At 40.6% G+C, this 19,107-nt stretch overlaps 1 protein-coding gene across 1 annotated transcript in view; it reads right to left on the bottom strand.

The window, feature by feature from the left end:
* Positions 1 to 19,107, bottom strand: part of tmprss7 (transmembrane serine protease 7) — an 89,914-nt gene that overhangs the window by 50,983 nt on the left and 19,824 nt on the right. The window contains exons 4-7 of the mRNA XM_043701533.1: positions 15,255 to 15,322; positions 13,590 to 13,783; positions 10,547 to 10,585; positions 4,523 to 4,751 (exon numbers count right to left, since the gene is read on the bottom strand). Coding sequence (XP_043557468.1) covers positions 4,523 to 4,751; positions 10,547 to 10,585; positions 13,590 to 13,783; positions 15,255 to 15,322 — 530 coding nt within the window. The remainder of the gene's footprint in view (positions 1 to 4,522; positions 4,752 to 10,546; positions 10,586 to 13,589; positions 13,784 to 15,254; positions 15,323 to 19,107) is intronic.

Raw genomic sequence — 19,107 nt, 5'->3', positions numbered from 1 at the left:
GAGCTGAATATCCAAGGATATACATCCTATCGAAAAGGTAGGCAGGTGGGCAGATGCAGTGGGGTTGCCTTATTAGTAAGCAATGAAATCAATCAATAGTAAGAAACGAAGTAGGGTCCAATGGTGCAGAATCTGTTTGGTAGAATTGAGGAACTGCAAGGTAAAAAATGAACACAGTTGGAGTCATGTATAGGCCTCCAAACAGTAGTCAGGGGCTGAGACACAAGATATATCAGGAGATTAAAAAAAGATGTGTAGGAAAGGCAAAGTCACAGTGATCATGGAGGGATTTCAATATGCAGGTGGTCTGGGAAAATCAGGTTCACAATAAAGGGAATTTGTGAAATGTCCACAAGATGGCTTTTTGGAGCAGTTTGTGGTGGAGCCCACTAGGAAACAGGCAATACTGGCTTCGGAGTTGTGTAATGAGGCAGACTTGATAAGTGAGCTTAAGGTGAAGGAACTCTTAGGAAGCAGTGATCATAACATGATTGAATTTACTCTGCAATTTGAGAGAGAGAAGATAGAATCAGAGGTGACGGAATTTCTGCTGAATAAAGACAACTGCTGCTGAAACATTATTTCAATGAGCCACCACATACTGCAGCACAGAGGGACTACACAGAGCAGAGGAAAATCTCCTATACAGTGTAGTTAAAAAGAACGGGTACACAATAAACACAGTCCGCCGATTTCTCAGCAACAAACCCCAATAAGCAGACAAAACCACGTCCAGAAACCCTAGCCACTCTCTCCTACATCAAAGACATTTCGGAAATGACTGCCAGACTACTCAGACCCATTGGCATCATGGTAGCCCACAAACACACCAACACACTAAAACAGCAGCTAATGAGCTTGAAAGATCCTATACAGACAATAAGCAAAACTAATGTCATTTACAAAATACCTTGCAAGCACTGTAACAAACATTACATTGGACAAACAGGCATAAAACTAGCCACCAGGATACAAGAACATCAACTAGCCACAAAACAAATGACCCACTCTCACTAGTATCCTTACATACAGATAAGGAAGGACACCACTTTGACTGCGACAACATATCCATCCTCGGACAAGCCAAACAGAGTCACATATGAGAATTCCTAGAAGCTTGGCATTCCAACTGGAACTCTATCAACAAATCCATTTACCACTCCCTGAGTAAAAGAACAGGAAATGACATCACCATCCCAAGGAAACCGAAACACATAAACATAAAGCAAGCCATACCACCAGTGCTTCAGTTGGACGCTCACTGATGATATTTCCTAGTATGGTGACGAAATGTCTGAAAATGAACCTTCCAGCTCAGAAAGCAAACTGACATGGTTTACATCAACCTGAGCTGCAAATTTTCTCAAAACTCAGTAAGAGTAGATCTTTTAGAACAGAGATAAGGAGAAACTTCTTCAACCAGACAGTGGTGAATGTATGGAATTCACTGCCACAGGAGGCTGTAAAGGTCAATTTTTGAGTATATTTAAGACAGAGATAGTTAAGTTCATGATTGTAAAGGGGATCAAGGATTTCAGGGAGAAAGTAGGAAAATGGGATTGAGAAACCTATCAGCCATGACTGAATGGTGGAGCAGACTCGATGAGCTGAATGGCTTAATTTCTGCTCCTATACCTTATGGTCATATGGTCTTTCCTGTTGGAATTTTGTGCCTTAGAGGAATATATTTTTACATACCATATCATATTTCCTTAACTACTATACATTGCCCATGTAACATTAAATTTTTTAATGTATTTTTTCAGAACACCATGGTTGCCCCTCATGCCTTCATAGTTTCCATTGTTTAGATTTAAGACCCTGTTTTCAGAATGAGTTATATAACTTTCAAAATTAATGTAAAATTCTATCACATTATAGTCACTATTTCTCAAAGTCTCCTTTACAGCAAAATTAATCTCTTTTGTTACATAATCATAAATCTAAAATAACTCGATCCCCAGTTGGTTCTTTAATGTACTTCTCCAGAAATTTATCTGAAGGAAACTCTGGGGATTCTTCATCCATAGCATTTGCACCAGTAAGAGCCAGATTGACGTGAACTATTGTAGGAAAATTGGGAAAATTTGGTGAGGTATCTTGACATCAAGTCTGAAAAATTACATTTCCCATCCAAGTTCCACAGATCAAGACAAGGTTCTCTCTAGTGTTGAAGAACTAGGGCGGCACAGTGGCACAGTGGTTAGCACTGCTGCCTCACAGCGCCAGAGACCTGGGTTCATTTCCCGCCTCAGGCGACTGACTGTGTGGAGTTTGCACGTTCTCCCCGTGTCTGCGTGGGTTTCCTCCGGGTGCTCTGGTTTCCTCCCATAGTCCAAAGATGTGCAGGTTAGGTGAATTAGCCATGCTAAACTGCCCGTAGTGTTAGGTAAGGGGTAAATGTAGGGGTATGGGTGGGTTGCGCTTCGGCAGGTCGGTGTGGACTTGTTGGGCCGAAGGGCCTGTTTGCACACTGTAATGTAATCTAATCTAATCTAAAAACTACCTATATATAAGAATTAATGCTCATTATTGTCCTCATGATTACTTAAACTCACCTCATGAATGTGCATTCTCCTATTCTGCACGCTGCTGTATATAAATTAGACACTAAAAAATCCCAATATGAAAGTCAGCATAGGCACCTGGAAACTTGGAAACTGCAGTTCACCATTTACACCCCTAAACCTCCATCTTGGACAATAGGCACTAATGTCTCAGAGCATGCTCCCTGGACAGCTGCTGCCATGCACCTCATCTTCAAAGATATTGGAATCTGACACTTGACAGCTTTACCACACCCTCAAGCTAGCCCTTTCTCAAGCGCATTTAAGAGCCAACTGATATAGTTAGGGAAGACAATGGCCTCATAGTATTATCACTAGACCATTAATCCAGAGAACTAAGTAATGTCCTGGGACTTGGGTGCACAATCCTGCCATGGCAAATGGTGGAATTTGATTTCAATAAAAAGAATCATGGAATTAAGAGTGTAATGGTGACCACAAATCAATTATTGATTTTGGAAAACCCCATCTGGTTCACTAATGCCCCTTATGGAAAGAAACTGCCATTCTTATCTGCTCTGGCCTACATGTGAGTCCAGACCCATAGCAATGTGGTTAACTCTTCAACTGCCCACTGGGTGGGCAATAAATACTGGCCTAGACAGCGACATCCTCAACTCATAAAAATGAATTTTAAAAGTGTCAACCAATTTCACTCACCTAGGTTAATTTTACATAGCAATTTACAGATTATAATACAACTACATGAATTTTTAAAAGTAGAATACAATGTACACATTGTTAGATGCAATATTACAAGATTATCCAAAGGTTTGCTTTATCCTCACATCATGCAAGATATAAACATAGAAACCAGGAGCAGGAAGAAGCCATTTAGCCCTTAGAGCCTGCTGTACCAGTCCAAATGATCTGGCTGATGAGCCAATCCAGTGTGCTATCCCTATTTCCTCCCCATTCCTTTTTATCCATTTAGCCCTAAGAAAAAATCTAACTCCTTCTTGTAAACATTCAATGTCTGGGCTTCAACCACTTTCAGTAGCAGTGAATTCCACAGGCTCACCGCTCATTGGGCGAAGGAATTTCTCCTTATCTCAGTCCTAAATGGCCTGCCCCATTATCTTTAAAAAGTGAGCCACTGGTTCTGGGCTCCCTGGTCATCAGAAACATTATTTCTACATTTAGCAGTCCAGTTGAATTTTTATTGATTTCTATGAGATCCTTCTTCATTCTTCTAAACTCCAGTGAAAATAATCCTAATTGATCCCACCTCTCTTCATGTCAGTCCTGCCTTCCCAGGAACTAATTTAGTAAATCTTTGTTTCACTCCCTCTATTTCTAAAACTTTTCTCAAATAAAGAAACCAAAACTGTAGATAATATTCCAGGTGTGGTCTCACCAGTGTCCTATACAATTGCAGCAAGACATCGCTGCTCCTGTACTCTCACCATGAAGGCCAACTTATCATTTGTTGTCTTCACTGCTTGCTGCATCTGCATGCTTACTTTCAGTGACTGTTGTACAAGGACACAGGACTGGCTGTGCATCCCCTTTTCCCAATTTATTGCCATTCAGTTAATAATCTGCCTTCCTGTTTTTGCTGCTGAATTGGATAACCTCACATGACACTTCATATATTTGCTGACTCACATAACTTGTTGAAATCACACCAAAGTATTTCTGCGTCCTCCTCATGGTGCACCCTCTCACCCAGCTTTGTGTCATCTGCAAATTTGGAGATATTACGTTCAGTAATTTCATCTAAATAATTAATATATATTGTGAAGAGCTGGGGTCCAAGCAGTAGTCCCTGTAGTACCCCATTAGTCACTGGCTGCCACTCAGATTAAGATCTTCGTTTCCTGCCTGAAGTGAAAGGTAATCATTCCTGATTATGCATGACTATTTAGCGCATGTTGTAAAATCAACAGAAATATGGTATTGTTCAGTTAAGCAATCCAGCTATCCAAAAATACTTGAAGAACAATAAAACATACCGGTATAAATTCTTGCTCCTTATAGGCATGAGAGAGTCGTAAATGCTAAGTGAATCTGTGACACAGCTGTCTGGTTCAATCTGTAAGGAGCTGAGAGAGAGGCGAATGACATGTCCTGGTGGTGAAGTCAGCTTGAAGTGGCAGTGTACTTGTCCAGAGGCAGCAAAGATGTTTAAAGGAATTGGAATACCAGCCTGCTCGGCAAATTTATCGATAACATATTTAGAACCTGGAGAAAGCAAAGTCTTATTACAGATGATTTGACATTGTATGTCCACTTCCTAAATTTCCCCTGCATACACTTTTTCTGCAACATACCCTTTTCATAAATTGAAGAATGAAATTGAGGCATTTCAATATCACACCCATCCTGAGTAAGCTTGACTTGCCAACTTTGCTTCTGTAACTGACACTGTAAATTCTTTATTACTCTTTAAACAGTATGAAAATTTATATTCCAAAAATCTCTATTCCATCAAATTCTAACTATTCTGCTACACTGTTGAAAATTCTTCAAGTACAGTTTGCTTTCCAATTAATTCAGTCACTTATTAGTTTTTCTAATTTATATTATAATGTTACTTCCTGAAGAAAACTCATTGCAATATCACATATATTCTTTTTTATTAAAAAAGTTACAAAGGAAACAAGTAAAGGTAGGGCTTTAAAAAGTCTTGACCCTTTTATCAACACAATTACACTCAGAGCTTTCCTAGGTCTGTGCAGATGTGTGACTAGAATGCAGAGTGCAATCCCATTGTAAGAAGAGGGAAAACCATTCTGTACTTTATTTAAATGTATTAGAATATCTCACACTTAGGAGACACTGCAATATGGATCTCTGCCTCATTTCTCCGCTCCCAAATGCTGCTCCAGTACCATCATCAGCGGTGACTAGTCTTTTAATATTCACGTAGATCCACATTAAAATTCCTCAAGTGAAGGATTTTCATAATCACTCCCAGAATTACACAATTACAATCTGTATAAATGAAAACTATAACAGAAGACAATGAAGTGGTAAATTTACAGCTCCTTAAAATCGTTCATGGCCCATCAATTTTCCTCCGATTGAACAAATTGAGAGTTTCCAAGTGCAGATACTATATGTTGATTTCAAATCTGTTAAATCAAAGGCATGAGCGAATATGTTCAATATCATATATCCTGGCAGGTTGAATTCTGGCAAAGTTACAACTGAAGGGATATATTGATTTCACACATTCTAGTTCTTTCCTTACTCGTGTATTGTGGTTAGCAATCTCCAAAGCTGCAGAGTATGCCAAACCTTCAGGTCCAGGTTTCTGCCCAGTGGGCTCACACATTGTTGAAAAATCCAACCCAAACCCTTCAAACTTGCAGGCTTGCACAACTGTCCCTAGCAACTACAAAATGGTTTGTCAGTTGCTTTAAAAGAAAGCAAATCACAGCAAATATTTGAGTGATATGCATATTGATCTAAATCAGGTGGAACTTGAAAATTAATTGACAATCTGGAACTCATTTTTCAATTGCGATATTGCCCAGGTACCTGTCACAAAGTTTGGATTGCCATTTCCCATAGCCTACCCCAGTCTCCCTGCTCCACTCCTAAACCTCTTGTCCCAATGTTGGAGTGGAGCTCCAAGGTAATGACCCGTTATGAATGTTCTACAAAAAACAATGCCCCAATATTTGAAAGCCTATCACTATATCTATAAAATCTTGTTAATCCCCATCCCAGGTGAACCCCAGCAATGACACTCAATCATCTTGAATCCAAATGACACTTTATTCCCAATACATACACAATGTGTCAGTCTCAGTATACTGAAAGATTGGCCCAATGCGCAAACCATGCAATGAGTTAAGAGTAACTACAAGTGTTTCTTTTCTTATGGAAAAGAAATTAAAAACAGAAAAGATAATGGGCCATATTTTCTAGGAAGTGATTCTGTCCCAAAAAAGGGATCTGGACCTGCTGAAGGGGGATTGGGTCAGGAACAGGTGAAAGGGGATTGGGTTTGGAATACATGAAGGGTGATTGGGTGAATGGGATAGGGAGGCCAAACAGGTGAGGGAGGATCAGGTCAGGTATAGATAATGGATGATTGGGTGAAGAGATTGGGTTTGGAATGGATGAAACGGGATCGGGTTTGGATTGGGTGAGGGGGTCAGATCTGGAATAGATAAAGGTGATTGGGTGAAGGGGAAACTGTGTCAAACTGGTGAGGGGGGGGTGAGTCTGGAACAGATGAAGGGTGATTGGGTGAAGAGATCGGGTTTGGAACGGGTGAAAAGGGATCGGGTCTGGATTGCGTGAAGGAGAATCAGGTCTGGATTGGGGGAATGATGATTGGGTCTGGAACGGGTGAAGGAGGTTTGGGAATGGAGCAGGTGAAGGGGGTCCATATCCTTGCAGATTTACAATTCAGTGTGTGATTGTGGCAGCTGCAAAACATCATCTCCCAGTGACAACTATAGAATTTATTTTAATTTAGTTATGTAGTGGGTACTTGTAGTGATTGGATCAGGTGGATCCTGTTGACTGCACAAACCTTGATTAAAGCTTTTAACCCTGAGCCAATCAGGACACCCTGGCTGACCAATATTAACAGGGGATTTAAAAAGAAAAAAAAAATTAATAAACAGGAGTGCCATGGGTGCTGGGGAAAAAAAATAAGCACTACCGCAGTTAGGCGAAAAGAGAAAAAAAAATTAGCAGGGGATTGGGTGCTGCACGCAGCAGTCCCCTGCAACCGCAGTTTGCAGTGGTTCACGGACTCCCAGCCCAACTGCTTGTTCTGTGGCGCTGTGGAGTCCATGGACCATGTGTATATTGGGTGTGGGCGTTTGCACTCCCTTTTTGATTTCCTGAAAAACCTTCTCCTCTGTTTTTGGCTGCACTTCAGTCCCACGCTCCTGATCTTTGGGCACCCGGTACGGAGGAAGGAGGGCAGGTCTGAAGACCTCCCCGTAGGTCTGCTCCTGGGCCTGGCCAAACTGGCCATCAACAGGTCCAGGCAGCGGGCCGTGGAGGGGGTCGTTAGGGCCGACTGCCTGCCCCTCTTCCGCGGCTACGTTAGAGCCCGGGTGTCCTTGGAGAAGGAGCATGCGGTGTCGACCAACACCCTGGAGTTGTTCAGGGAGAGGTGGGCGCCACTGGGAGTGGAGTGCATCATTTCTCCCTCCAACTCTATTTTGATTTAGTCCCTGCCCTCCCCCTTACTGTTTTGATCACACAGCACTGTCCCTTGCTGTGAAGGGCAGTGTTTGTCACTGGCCACCCGGGTGTTTTCCTATCTTCCAAAAAAAAATTAACAGGGGATTTAAAAAGAAAAAAAAAATTAATAAACAGGAGTGCCATGGGTGCTGGGGAAAAAAAATAAGCACTACCGCAGTTAGGCGAAAAGAGAAAAAAAAATTAGCAGGGGATTGGGTGCTGCACGCAGCAGTCCCCTGCAACCGCAGTTTGCAGTGGTTCACGGACTCCCAGCCCAACTGCTTGTTCTGTGGCGCTGTGGAGTCCGTGGACCATGTGTATATTGGGTGTGGGCGTTTGCACTCCCTTTTTGATTTTCTTAAAAACCTCCTCCTCTGCTTTTGGTTGCACTTCAGTCCCACGCTCCTGATCTTTGGCACCCGGTACGGAGGATGGAGGGCAGGTCAGAAGACCTCCTCGTGGGTCTGCTCCTGGGCCTGGCCAAACTGGCCATCAACAGCGGGCCGTGGAGGGGATCGTTAGGGCCGACTGCCTGCCCCTCTTCCGCGGTTACGTTAGAGCCCGGGTGTCCTTGGAGAAGGAGCACGCGGTGTCGACCAACACCCTGGAGTTGTTCAGGGAGAGGTGGGCACCGCAGGGAGTGGAGTGCATTATTTCTCCCTCCAAATCTATTTTGATTTAGTCCCTACCCTCCCCTTCACTGTTTTGATCACACAGCACTGCTCTTTGATGTGAAGGGCAGTGCTTGTCACTGGCCACTCGGGTGTTTTCCTATCTTCCTGGTGGTGGAAATTGAATAAGATTCGTGCACTTTGTGTCTTTCACTGTGTTTCACACCTATACACACACACCATGGGTGCTGGGGAAAAAATAAGCACTACCACGGTTAGGCGGTAGTGTGGGGTGTGAAAAAAAACAAAAAAAAAATTAACAGGGGATTTTCAGTATCAAGGACTTCCCACATGTAAATAAAGGGTGATTGGTGATGGGATACCGGCCTCTGTTGAGTTGTTTCAACTTCTGTTCCTTTTCTTTAATTCATTCATAAACAAGAAAAAAAAATTAACAGGGGATTTAGAATCCTATCAGTTCAGGGGACTGACTCTGAGCTGGTTGGCTGGCTGGTTGATTGGCTACACATAAATAAAGGGTGATTTGTTGATGGTATATTGGCCTCTGCACAGTTATTTCAGTACTGTTGGCTGGGGTGGCATTTATTGCCCAACCATAGTTCCCTTGATAAGTTATTGGTGAGCTGTTGAGAAATGTTGCAGTCTGTTTGAAGTAGGTGGTTCCACAATGTCATTAGAGAGGGAGTTCCAGCATTTTGACCCAGTAACAATGAAGGAATAGTAATATACTTACAATTCAGGATGGTGAGTGACTTGGAAGGGAACTTGCAGATTGTGGTGTTCAGTGTATCTGCTACCTTTGTCTTTCTACATGGAAGTGGTCATGGGTTTAGAAAGTGTTGTCTAAGGAGCCTTGGTGAATTTCTGCTGTGCTTTTTGAAGATAGTACACACTGCTGCTGAGCATTGGTAGTGGAGAGAGTGGATATTTGTAGATGTGGTGCCAATCAAGTGGGCTGCTTTGTCCTTGATGGTGTTAAGCTTTTTGAGTGTTCTTCTGTATTTGTGTCCATGTGAGTGACTTGTAGGCTTTGCCTGAGAAACTGCATGGTAATCCTCCCATACTTCCTTTTGTGTTGCTGCCCATGTCCCCAATGATCTTTCAGCCTCCCCATTTCCATTTAGTCTTTTTAAAATCTAAGTATATGTATGTATATATAGTTGTACATGTCCCCACATTAGCCCCAGAGTCATTGCTTTGCAAGTTGTCATGCTCTTAATGATCATTTATACTCTCCACATTGAGATCATAATGATGTTGACCCTTGAAACTCACTCTCACTTCTGGTGCTCCCCGTCCTTTCTTATGGTCAATGAGATCCCATCCTTTTATTTCAAATTTCCACCTTTGATTGTAATCATTCCCTCATGCCTGGAACACTTCAACCCCAGGGCATCAATGTGGACTTCACCAGTTTCCTCATTCCCCCCCCCCCCCCTTTTGCCCGAAACATCGATTTTCTTGCTCCTTGGATGCTGTCTGAACTGCTGTGCTTTTCCAGCATCACTCTAATCTAGAACCCGTTCTGACATGCATGTCAGGAATTTGTGCAATCTTGTTTCTTGAGGATGGAGAGGAGAATTAGAAGTGGTGTGTGAATGCGTCAAATGGGCTAATAATGAAAGGCAAATGAATGTAAATAAGGTAGTTGCTGCTCAATAGAGAGATTCTGAAGTTTCTATGAAAACTTATGGGGAAATTGAGGAAACATTTCTGATGTCGGAATTATGGATTTTTCCTTCTCCCTCTATTTTCCCTTCGTGTATCTGCATTGTTCACGTCACTACAAGAAGGGGAACATTTTGCCGAAGGAATCTGCAATATTTCGTTAAGTTTTTAGTTGCTTTATCTGGACTGCTCCTGTACTAGAATTTGGGTTCTCAGGAGCTTTCGTGCAAGTTACTGTAGTCAATTGCCCAGACACTTTTACCAATTGCTCCTTTGTCTTCCAGTAGAATTCCTGCATCTGAGCAGATGTAGCTCTGCAAAGAGGTGGTAATTACATCTGTCAGCAAAATATCAACCCATACAACATTTAAAGATGACTTTTCCTGATGACCTAGCCAATATCCACCCTTCAAGACCTTGAGGCTATGAAGGGTGCTCAGTAAAGTTTTTCTTCCATTTTAAAAGTTATTCCTTAAAAGCTTAGAATATTTGTATAAGACCAAACTAAATTAAAACTCTCACCTGTCACAGCTGTAGCAATGTAATCAGAACGGAGGCCAGCTATCAAAAGTAATAATATAAAAATTATTTAATATTCAGGATATGCAGTTTATTCTAATGCATTAAGAAAGCAGACAGTTGCAAACAGTTGAGTTCAAATATTTCATCCAAAGACACATACAACGCACAGATGCAGGTGCACACAAGCAACTTACAAGGTCTGTCATTGGTAAGTAATTAGCAAACTATTTTTCTAGAGGAAATGCAAAATATTGCAGATACTTGAAATCTGAAACAAATACAGCATTCTGGAAAAACTCCAGTGGGTTCTGAAGAAGATTCATACCAGACTAGAAACATTGACTCCACAGAAGTTGCAAAACTTACTGAGTTTCTCTAGCATTCTTTGTGTTTATTTTTACTGGACCCTCTAGAAAAATAATGGTCCTGAAACCATAAAGCTCTCGTATTGTAAATACTTATTCAGTTGTGAGGTTAGATATTAAGCTCATTTTAAATAGCCACGTTGAATTTAAAGAGCTTAATGCAATAACAAATTAACTTATGAAAGGATAATTTTAGAAAAAAGTCAATAATGTATACATTAGTAACCCAGTGTATCAATGCATAACTTTTTAGCATTCTTCATGTATATCTCAAGCACATGCAAAGAGGATACTCTTAAATGATACGGTTCATTACTTTTAGAAATTAAGTCAAGAGCAAACATTAACTGATAAATCTTTATAGGCACAATCACTTTTGCCTAATGAGTTACTAGAAGAGGTGACAGATACTGTGGGAATTGCCATGCATATTTTGAAATGGACTTCCATCATTGCCTTTAACACATGAGGCAATTGGAGAAAAAAGTGTGTGTCGGGTGGTTGGGGGAGGGGGGGAGGGGGGAGTGTATATAGAACTGAAATTGCAAATTGAATGAAAATTGGTTGGAAGACCAAAGGCAAAAGAATGATTAAAAGGCAATTTCTCAGTGGTCAGAACTAGACAATAGTGCTTCACAAAGTTGTACCCAGGCAAGAGGAAGTGATCTTTTTTTTAAAGATTAGATTCCCTACAGTGTGGAAACAAGGCATTTGATCCAACAAGTCCACACCAACCCTCCAAAGAGCAACCTACCCAGACCAATCTCCCTCTGACTAATGCACTTGACACTATGGGTAATTTAGCATGGCCAATCCACTTGACTTGCACATCTTTGCACTGCAGGAGGAAACCTACTCAGACACAGGAAAACATGCAAATTCCACACAGTCACCTGAGGCTGGAATTGAACCCAGGTCCCTAGCACCGTGAGGCTACAGTGTTAACCACTGAGCACTGTGCCATCCATTTTGTTGTGCAAAAATTTACAAATGATACTGAAATAAGAGGTAGAGTAAATATTTCTAATGGCCAAAGACAGCTGAAGGTGATTTTCATAAGATCTTTGAATAGACTAAAATGTAGCAGATGGAATTCTATAAATCTGAGTTGATAAAATTCTTTAAAGTTTTACTGCACTTTGACATGAATAGAGCAGGGGTAATTGGCAACTCAGATTTACAGGACATTAAAATTAGCATGTCAAATGGATAAAGCTATAAAAAGCTGATAGATTTTTATGTTTATGGTAAGGAGTTCAAATAGAAAGGTCAAGAGTAATTACATATAAGTTTATACAACTCCTAAGGATTCACCCAAGGGAAGGATGTTGAGAAATAGAAATAGTCCAATTTAGGATTATAAATGTGTTGTGTGTTATGATGAAATTTAAAAACAAATAAGTTTGAAAAATTATCAAAAAAGAATTGACTGATATAGCTTGGTAGAGGTGTTTATAATTATGAAGGGAAAATATAGAAGAGATAGAAGACAGTTTCTAGTGGTTGTGTGGTTTACGACAACAATGGAACTAAGAACTTAGAGGAGATGTAAGAAGCTGAGAACAGAATTCAGGAGAAAACCTTTCACGCAGAACTTTGTGCTCCAAATGCCCTGTTAGAGTGAGTGATTGAAGTGGGGATCAGGTCAACATTTACCAATATGTTGAATAGTTAAGGATTAAGCACCAACAGAAACTGGTTGATTGAATCTCCTATTTCTGTGTTCCATCCTAGATAACTGTTTCCCTCAACACAAATTATGTGATTTGTTGGACTTAAACTTGAATTAATTCCATAAAATTGTTACAGTACAGAGGGAGTCCATTCAATCCTTCAGTCCATGCTGGCTCTTTATAAAAGCAATTTAGGTAGCTCCACTCCCTGGTCTTTTCTCTGTAAACTTACATTTTCCCCCTTCAGTTATTTATCCAAGCCAATTTGAAAGCCACAACTGAATCTGTCTCCATCACATTCTCTGTTAGTATATTTTAGATCCTAACCAACCAATCCATAAAAAGAGATTTTCTTCACATCATCTTTGGTTCTTTCACCAGTCACTTTAAATCTAAGTCCTGTGATGCTCAACCACCTTACCAACAGGAACGGTTTCTCTCTATCTACTCTAATGACACAGCTGATGAATTTGAGAATCTTGACTAAAATCCCCTTTCAACGTTTTCTTTTCTCAGGGAAACTTAGCCAAATTATGTAATAATGGTACCTTCAGCACCATTCTTGTAAATCTTTTCTGTATCCTCTCTGAAAGCTTCACATCTCTCCTAATGTGCAGTGCCCAAACTGGATATAATGCTCCTAGTCAGGTCAAACCATTTTCGTCTTAAATGTTCATCATAGCATCCTTGCTTCTATGCACTCCATCTTTATTTATAAAGCCCAAAATCCCATACCACCCTTTTAAACCACTTTGTCAACCTGTCCCATAATCTTCAACATTTATGCCCACATACCCTGTGGTTAGAGTAGCACACTTCAGTTTATATGTCTCTTCATTCTTTATACTAAAAATGGATCACTTTACATTTGTCTGAGCCAATTTTCATCAGCTTCTGAGCTTTACAGTCAATCTCATGCAGAATCGATTTACCATTAGCAATAAAATAGCACATGGCACAAAATACAATTTTCAACAACTGAAACAGATAAGCCAAAAAAATAACCATTAACAATAATTGAGTCCATGTCCACAGGAAGTCCAAGAAGGTATCCAATCGATGTGCGATTTACCAGACTTGTCTGAATAGAGTCCTTTAAGATTGCACTGACACAGTCCTCACACACAAACAAGGTCTTCATATTTGGAACGATAAAAACAATCCAGAAGTGAACAAGAATGCCACCATTGTTGTTGTTACTATGTAAGAAACACAAGAGGGAACATTCTCAAATATAATCATTTAAAAATTCTTTCAAGTTTATATTGTATTATGATTTGAATTATTCAAATTCAATATTTACTCAAGCCACCCCAATAGTTCCCAGTTTCAGATATTTCACAATAATGTTATAGTGCTCTATATGATATTTGACCTGCTGTCATTTTGGTTATGTTTAAATGTGATGCTGCCAGACCTGCTGCACTTTTTCTGCAATTTCTCTTTTTGTTCCAGCGTAATTGACTTTGCTTTGTCGTCATTATATTCATCAAAAGTTACATAGCAGCCACCTTCAGTTAGTTCTGTATAACACGCTCTTAGATACCATTTTAAAAGAGAACACCAAGAAGGACTCTGATGACATAACATCAAAGAGAGGAGAAAATATATAAGCAGCTAAGGTCTGCTGCACTGACCCAGGCCACCCTGGGGCACAAGCTGAAAGAAAGAGTTAAAGGAGCTTGTATTACTTTCGACAGCCACTTCTGTTTAGTCGTTCTGTGGGAAAAGTCACCAACTACTCAACCACAGAAGCCATTGCAGCTATTGAATTCTGACATTATCTTTATAAGGTTTTACTACTAAGAAGAATCTACAAGCAAGTAATTCCAACAATTATAGACGGATCTTTCTTTTACAAGTACCTTTTATCATTATCTGCTTTTATTTTTTGCTTTTTATTCTTTATCTAGTGACCATCATGTTTTTACTTAGTATATTTCAACACTAGCTAAGTAATAAATACTGGTTGATCTTATTTTCAAAAGTTTTGTTGCTGATTATTTTAAATTTGGAACACGAATGAAATTAATATGAGCTATGTAATTATAGAGTTCATGGCCTACATTGCCAACAGACTTGATGTGGTTGTGATGTCCAAACAAAAAGTAGTAATAATATGGTATTAACCCCAAAGAATATTATTATAATGTACACTATTTATCCCAGTATAGATAAAGAAAACGTAGAACAGGTGTAACTTTAATGATAGAAATTGCATAATATTGAGACTTAGTGATGCCAAGAAAAAAAAACATTTGAAGAAAATCTTCCAATATAACATGTAGCAAGTCTGGAGCCTTCCCACGATTCAATAGATGTTTTTGCTGTTCTCCAAAAGGTAATTGCAGATTGTCTTTGATCTTCTCAATACCAGGAACAGGTTTTTATAAAATTACACCATTGACAGAAGTTCTCTGTCAACACTAAAATTAAATCAGGCTCAAAATGAACAAAAATGCAATTTTTTGATTAAAGTTCTTTTCCTAATACTTTACTTTCATTTTTTTCAGCCAAAATCTCCCCAGGTTCCAATATGTGCCTGCCATTTTCAGAGGCATTGTTCATTTGTTTTTGGAAATCACTGTTTAGGTACCGTTATATAAATTCAACATCCTGAAAATTCAGCTTTCAAATCTGTATAATTAATGAATTTGTGAGATACAGTACCTCAAGTCAGAAACAGTTGATTGCTTGTACAACTTGGAGAAAAGTGATTTCTTATAAACATTGTTCATCTGAAGGAAGAGAAAAGCACAATACTGAACACGTGATAGCTGAAATAAAACTAACCAGTTAACATAACATAAGACCGTAAGACCATAAGTCATAGGAGTGGAAGGAAGGCCATTCGGCCCATCGAGGCCACTCTACCATTCATAACGACACTGAAGTCACTCACACCTGGTTAAGTGACATATCTACGAGAGAAACAATATCTGTAAACATTAAAGTTGTGACTATATAAATGTGACTTTCTGACATTTCATGAAAATAACTCCAATCTATGCATTACTAGATTTGTGCATAAACCTTGTTAGGCCTTATTAACCTTTTGATCACAGCAGGACCTTTTCTGTAGATTATAAAACTTGTTTCCTGCATTTTTTGCTGCATGCCCATGAATGAAAGAGCACAGACTATGACACTGTGCTGTATTGACTAAGGTTTTGTGATTGTAATGAGGTCAGCCAGGCGGACCTCATATAATATGAGTTCCTTGATTGGGGCTGTTAATCTGGTCCAGTCAGGGAGCCCTGGCTGACAGGCAAAATGAAAAGTGTCAGAGAGTTGGCTCTGAGGGAGCAGGGGCGGGGTGGGGACTATATCGAGGACTTACCACATGTAAATAAAGGGTGATGGGTTACTGACGTCACTGGAGTTATGTCAGTGATGATGTGAGTAAAGCACTTTTCTGAAGAATCTCGCTTGCAACTATTGTCTTTGAGTTGAGGTAAGTACTTCTAGCATCATACCATTATTTGGGAAACTTCATTCATTCTTACCTGCCTTCAAAGATTGGGCCCCGCATTTGAAAAGAATGCATTATTTTTTCTGGGCAAATGACATTGGGGGAGATGAAAAGCAACAGTAATTCTCCTGACAGCTTGTGGACCCACAGCTTTCTTTCCCTGAGGTCTGGATACTAAAACCTTTCAAATGTTGATGGATTTAGCTCAGGAATATGATGAACCCAAGCCTCCTCTATTTCTGAGACATTATTGGTTGTATTGAGCAATTTGAGAATTAGAGAAATCCATTTTGGGATTTTTGACTAAATTAGGATGCCCGGTAGAGACATGTGACTTTGGTTTAACCTTTAATGAGATGCTGAGAGACTGGTATGTGGGATTAATGATGTAACCATGCAAAAGCACCTACTAGCTGAGCCCAACTGGACTTCAGACTCTACAACTAGCTTTATCATTGGGAAATGCAACAAGTGAAGCATAATCACAGTGCACTTTGCAGGGTCCTCAGTCTAATTGCCCAAAGATCATCTACTCTGTCCGCTCTACTTTATTTTCTTTCGGCACGTTTCTTTATGTTCCCATTTAGCCTGGTACTCTATCTTCTTTTAATGACTTTAGAGGAAGGCATCTTCTCCCAGCCCAGGGCCAGTAATGAGGTGTCTTCCAACAATCCAGAATGGTGGTATAAGCCTGGCATCCTGGCAGGGAGTCTCCCAGGGTGGCAGACTTGTCCAGGAGGGGCGGTCCCGGCCTAAAGTGGCATTCCCATCCCATTGTGTAGGTCTTCTTCAGCAGCCTCTGGATATTCCAGCATCCAGTGTGAAGGTATACTCCCCACACAGATGTCTCGTCTTTGCTTTGGAGGTATCTTCTGAGTTTTCCAATGGCCCAGCATGGAGGTCTTATCTCAGTATGGCAGGGCAGTCTCGGCCCGGCCCTGCATGGTAGTTTTGACATGATTTTCCACTGTATCCCAAATCAGGAGCCATTAATTGAACAATGGAAAAATACATGAGTCAATACATTGCTATTCTATTCTATATGAGTTCAAGGTTTGCTTGGGTGCCGGTTGTCGTAGTGGTGGGTATTTTCACCTAGTTGGAAAGTTGATTTGCAGATGTTTCATCCCCTGGCTAGGTAACACCTTCAGTGCTTTGGAGCCTCCTGTGAAGAGCTGCTGTACTGTGTGTCTCCCAGAATTTACTTGATTTAATTCCTGCTGCTTCCAGTTGCCAGTTGTTGGTTCCAGTTGCTCATTGTAATGGCTGGTATATTGGGTCTAGGTCTATGTGTTAGTTGATGGAATTCGTGGATGAGTGCCATGCTTCTAGAAATTCTCTGACTGTCCCCTGTTTGGCTTGTCCTATGATCATTGTGTTGTCCCAGTCAAATTTGTGGTCCTTGTAATCTATGTGTGTGGCTACTAGGGGTAGTGGGTCGTGGTGTTTAGTGGCTAGTTTGTGTTTGTGGATGCAGATTGCTAGTTGTCTGCCTATTTGTCCTCTGGGTCAGCAAGCGTTTATAGTTGTTGCAGGTATAGGGAACTGAGACAGCAAGGAAGTCCTATAAGACCTAAATTGAGTAAGAGAACTCACAGACCAGTATCCAGGAGAGTACACACTCTCGAAAGCCAAAATCAATCAAAATAAACATATGATTAAATGGTCATTTGATTCTAATGGATGTCAATATTGGAACGGTCAATTCAGTGATCGCAGAACCAGTCTTACAAAATTCAGTCTGGAGTCCAACCCTTAAGTTTGCATAAGTCATCAGCTAGACTGAGAACATATACCAGAGAACTTTGGTTCTAGTCTCTTTTGAGAAACAGTTGGTTCAGTTGGTAGTGATTGTAGAAAAAGGCTTGGGCCTAAGCTTGATGGGGTGAAATTGGTTGAGACAGATTCACCTTGATTGGCTAAAATTTTTCAATTAGAAAATGGCTGCCTGAGTTAAGTCCTAAATAAATACCTGGAAGTTTTTAAGAGGGTTTAGGGACTATCGAAGGAGTCAAGGCCATCTTGCATTTTTGCAAGTTTGTGTAGGAACCACAGAACTGGCCCTGCATGGGTAATAGGCATGACCAATGCAAGGTCAGAACCAGTGACGTATAGAGTCAGGTAGGTGTGATGGTCCTGAACAAGCATATGGACCACATGAAAGCTGCAAATTCGCAAATGGTGTGGGAGCAAACATGCCCTGCTCCTTGGAACAGTTGGAAAGGCTGGCGGAACCTATGGGTTTGGGTTGAGCTATAGGGAGAGGCTGACTGGCATGGGGCTTTTTCCCTGGAGTGTCACAGACTGAGGGGTGACCTTATAGTAGTTTATAAAATCATAAGAGGCATTTATGGGGTGAATAGTCATGATCTTTACCCCCAGGATAGGGAAGCCGAAAGCTAGAGGGCATATGTTTAGGGTGAGAGGGGAAAGATTTTAAAAGGACCTAAGGGGCAATTGTTTCACGCAGAAGCTGGTGTGTGTATGGAATGAGCTGCCAGAGGAAATGGTGGAGGCTGGTACAATTACAATATTTAAAAGGGTTCTGGATGTCTATATGAATAGAGGGGTTTAGAGGGATATGGGCCAAATGTTGGCAAATGGGACTAGATTAATTTGGGGTGTCTGGTTGACACAAACAAGTTAGACTGAAGGGTCTATTTCTATGCTGTATATATCTATATCTCTATAACTCTCTGTCAAGCGTTGAAGAGACCTCAGAATATGAGATCGACATGGTGGATGTTGCCACCTCGATGCCTTTGCCACTGGAAAAAGAGAGTGAATTCCTCCTGAGACGCCCTGACTCAAGAACTCCTGTATGTTACATTCTGTCCGTATCCGATGCAGAGTCAAAGAAACCTGACCTGACATCTAAATACCCCAGGAGGTGTTACAAGAAAAAAAGACCAACGTATGTCCTTGGACCCAGAAGAAGAGAGATGTAGCAACTGTAATAAAGTCACCTGGTGGACCTCATTAAAATATGAGTTCCCTCTTTGGGGCTGTTAATCTGATCCAATCAGGGAGCCCTGGTTAACAGATAAAAAG

The sequence above is a fragment of the Chiloscyllium plagiosum genome, chromosome 12 (assembly GCF_004010195.1).
Source record: "Chiloscyllium plagiosum isolate BGI_BamShark_2017 chromosome 12, ASM401019v2, whole genome shotgun sequence".
NCBI lineage: Eukaryota > Metazoa > Chordata > Chondrichthyes > Orectolobiformes > Hemiscylliidae > Chiloscyllium > Chiloscyllium plagiosum.
The sequence above is the reverse complement of the archived record's forward strand: the minus strand, read 5'-3'. Positions and strand labels throughout refer to the sequence as shown.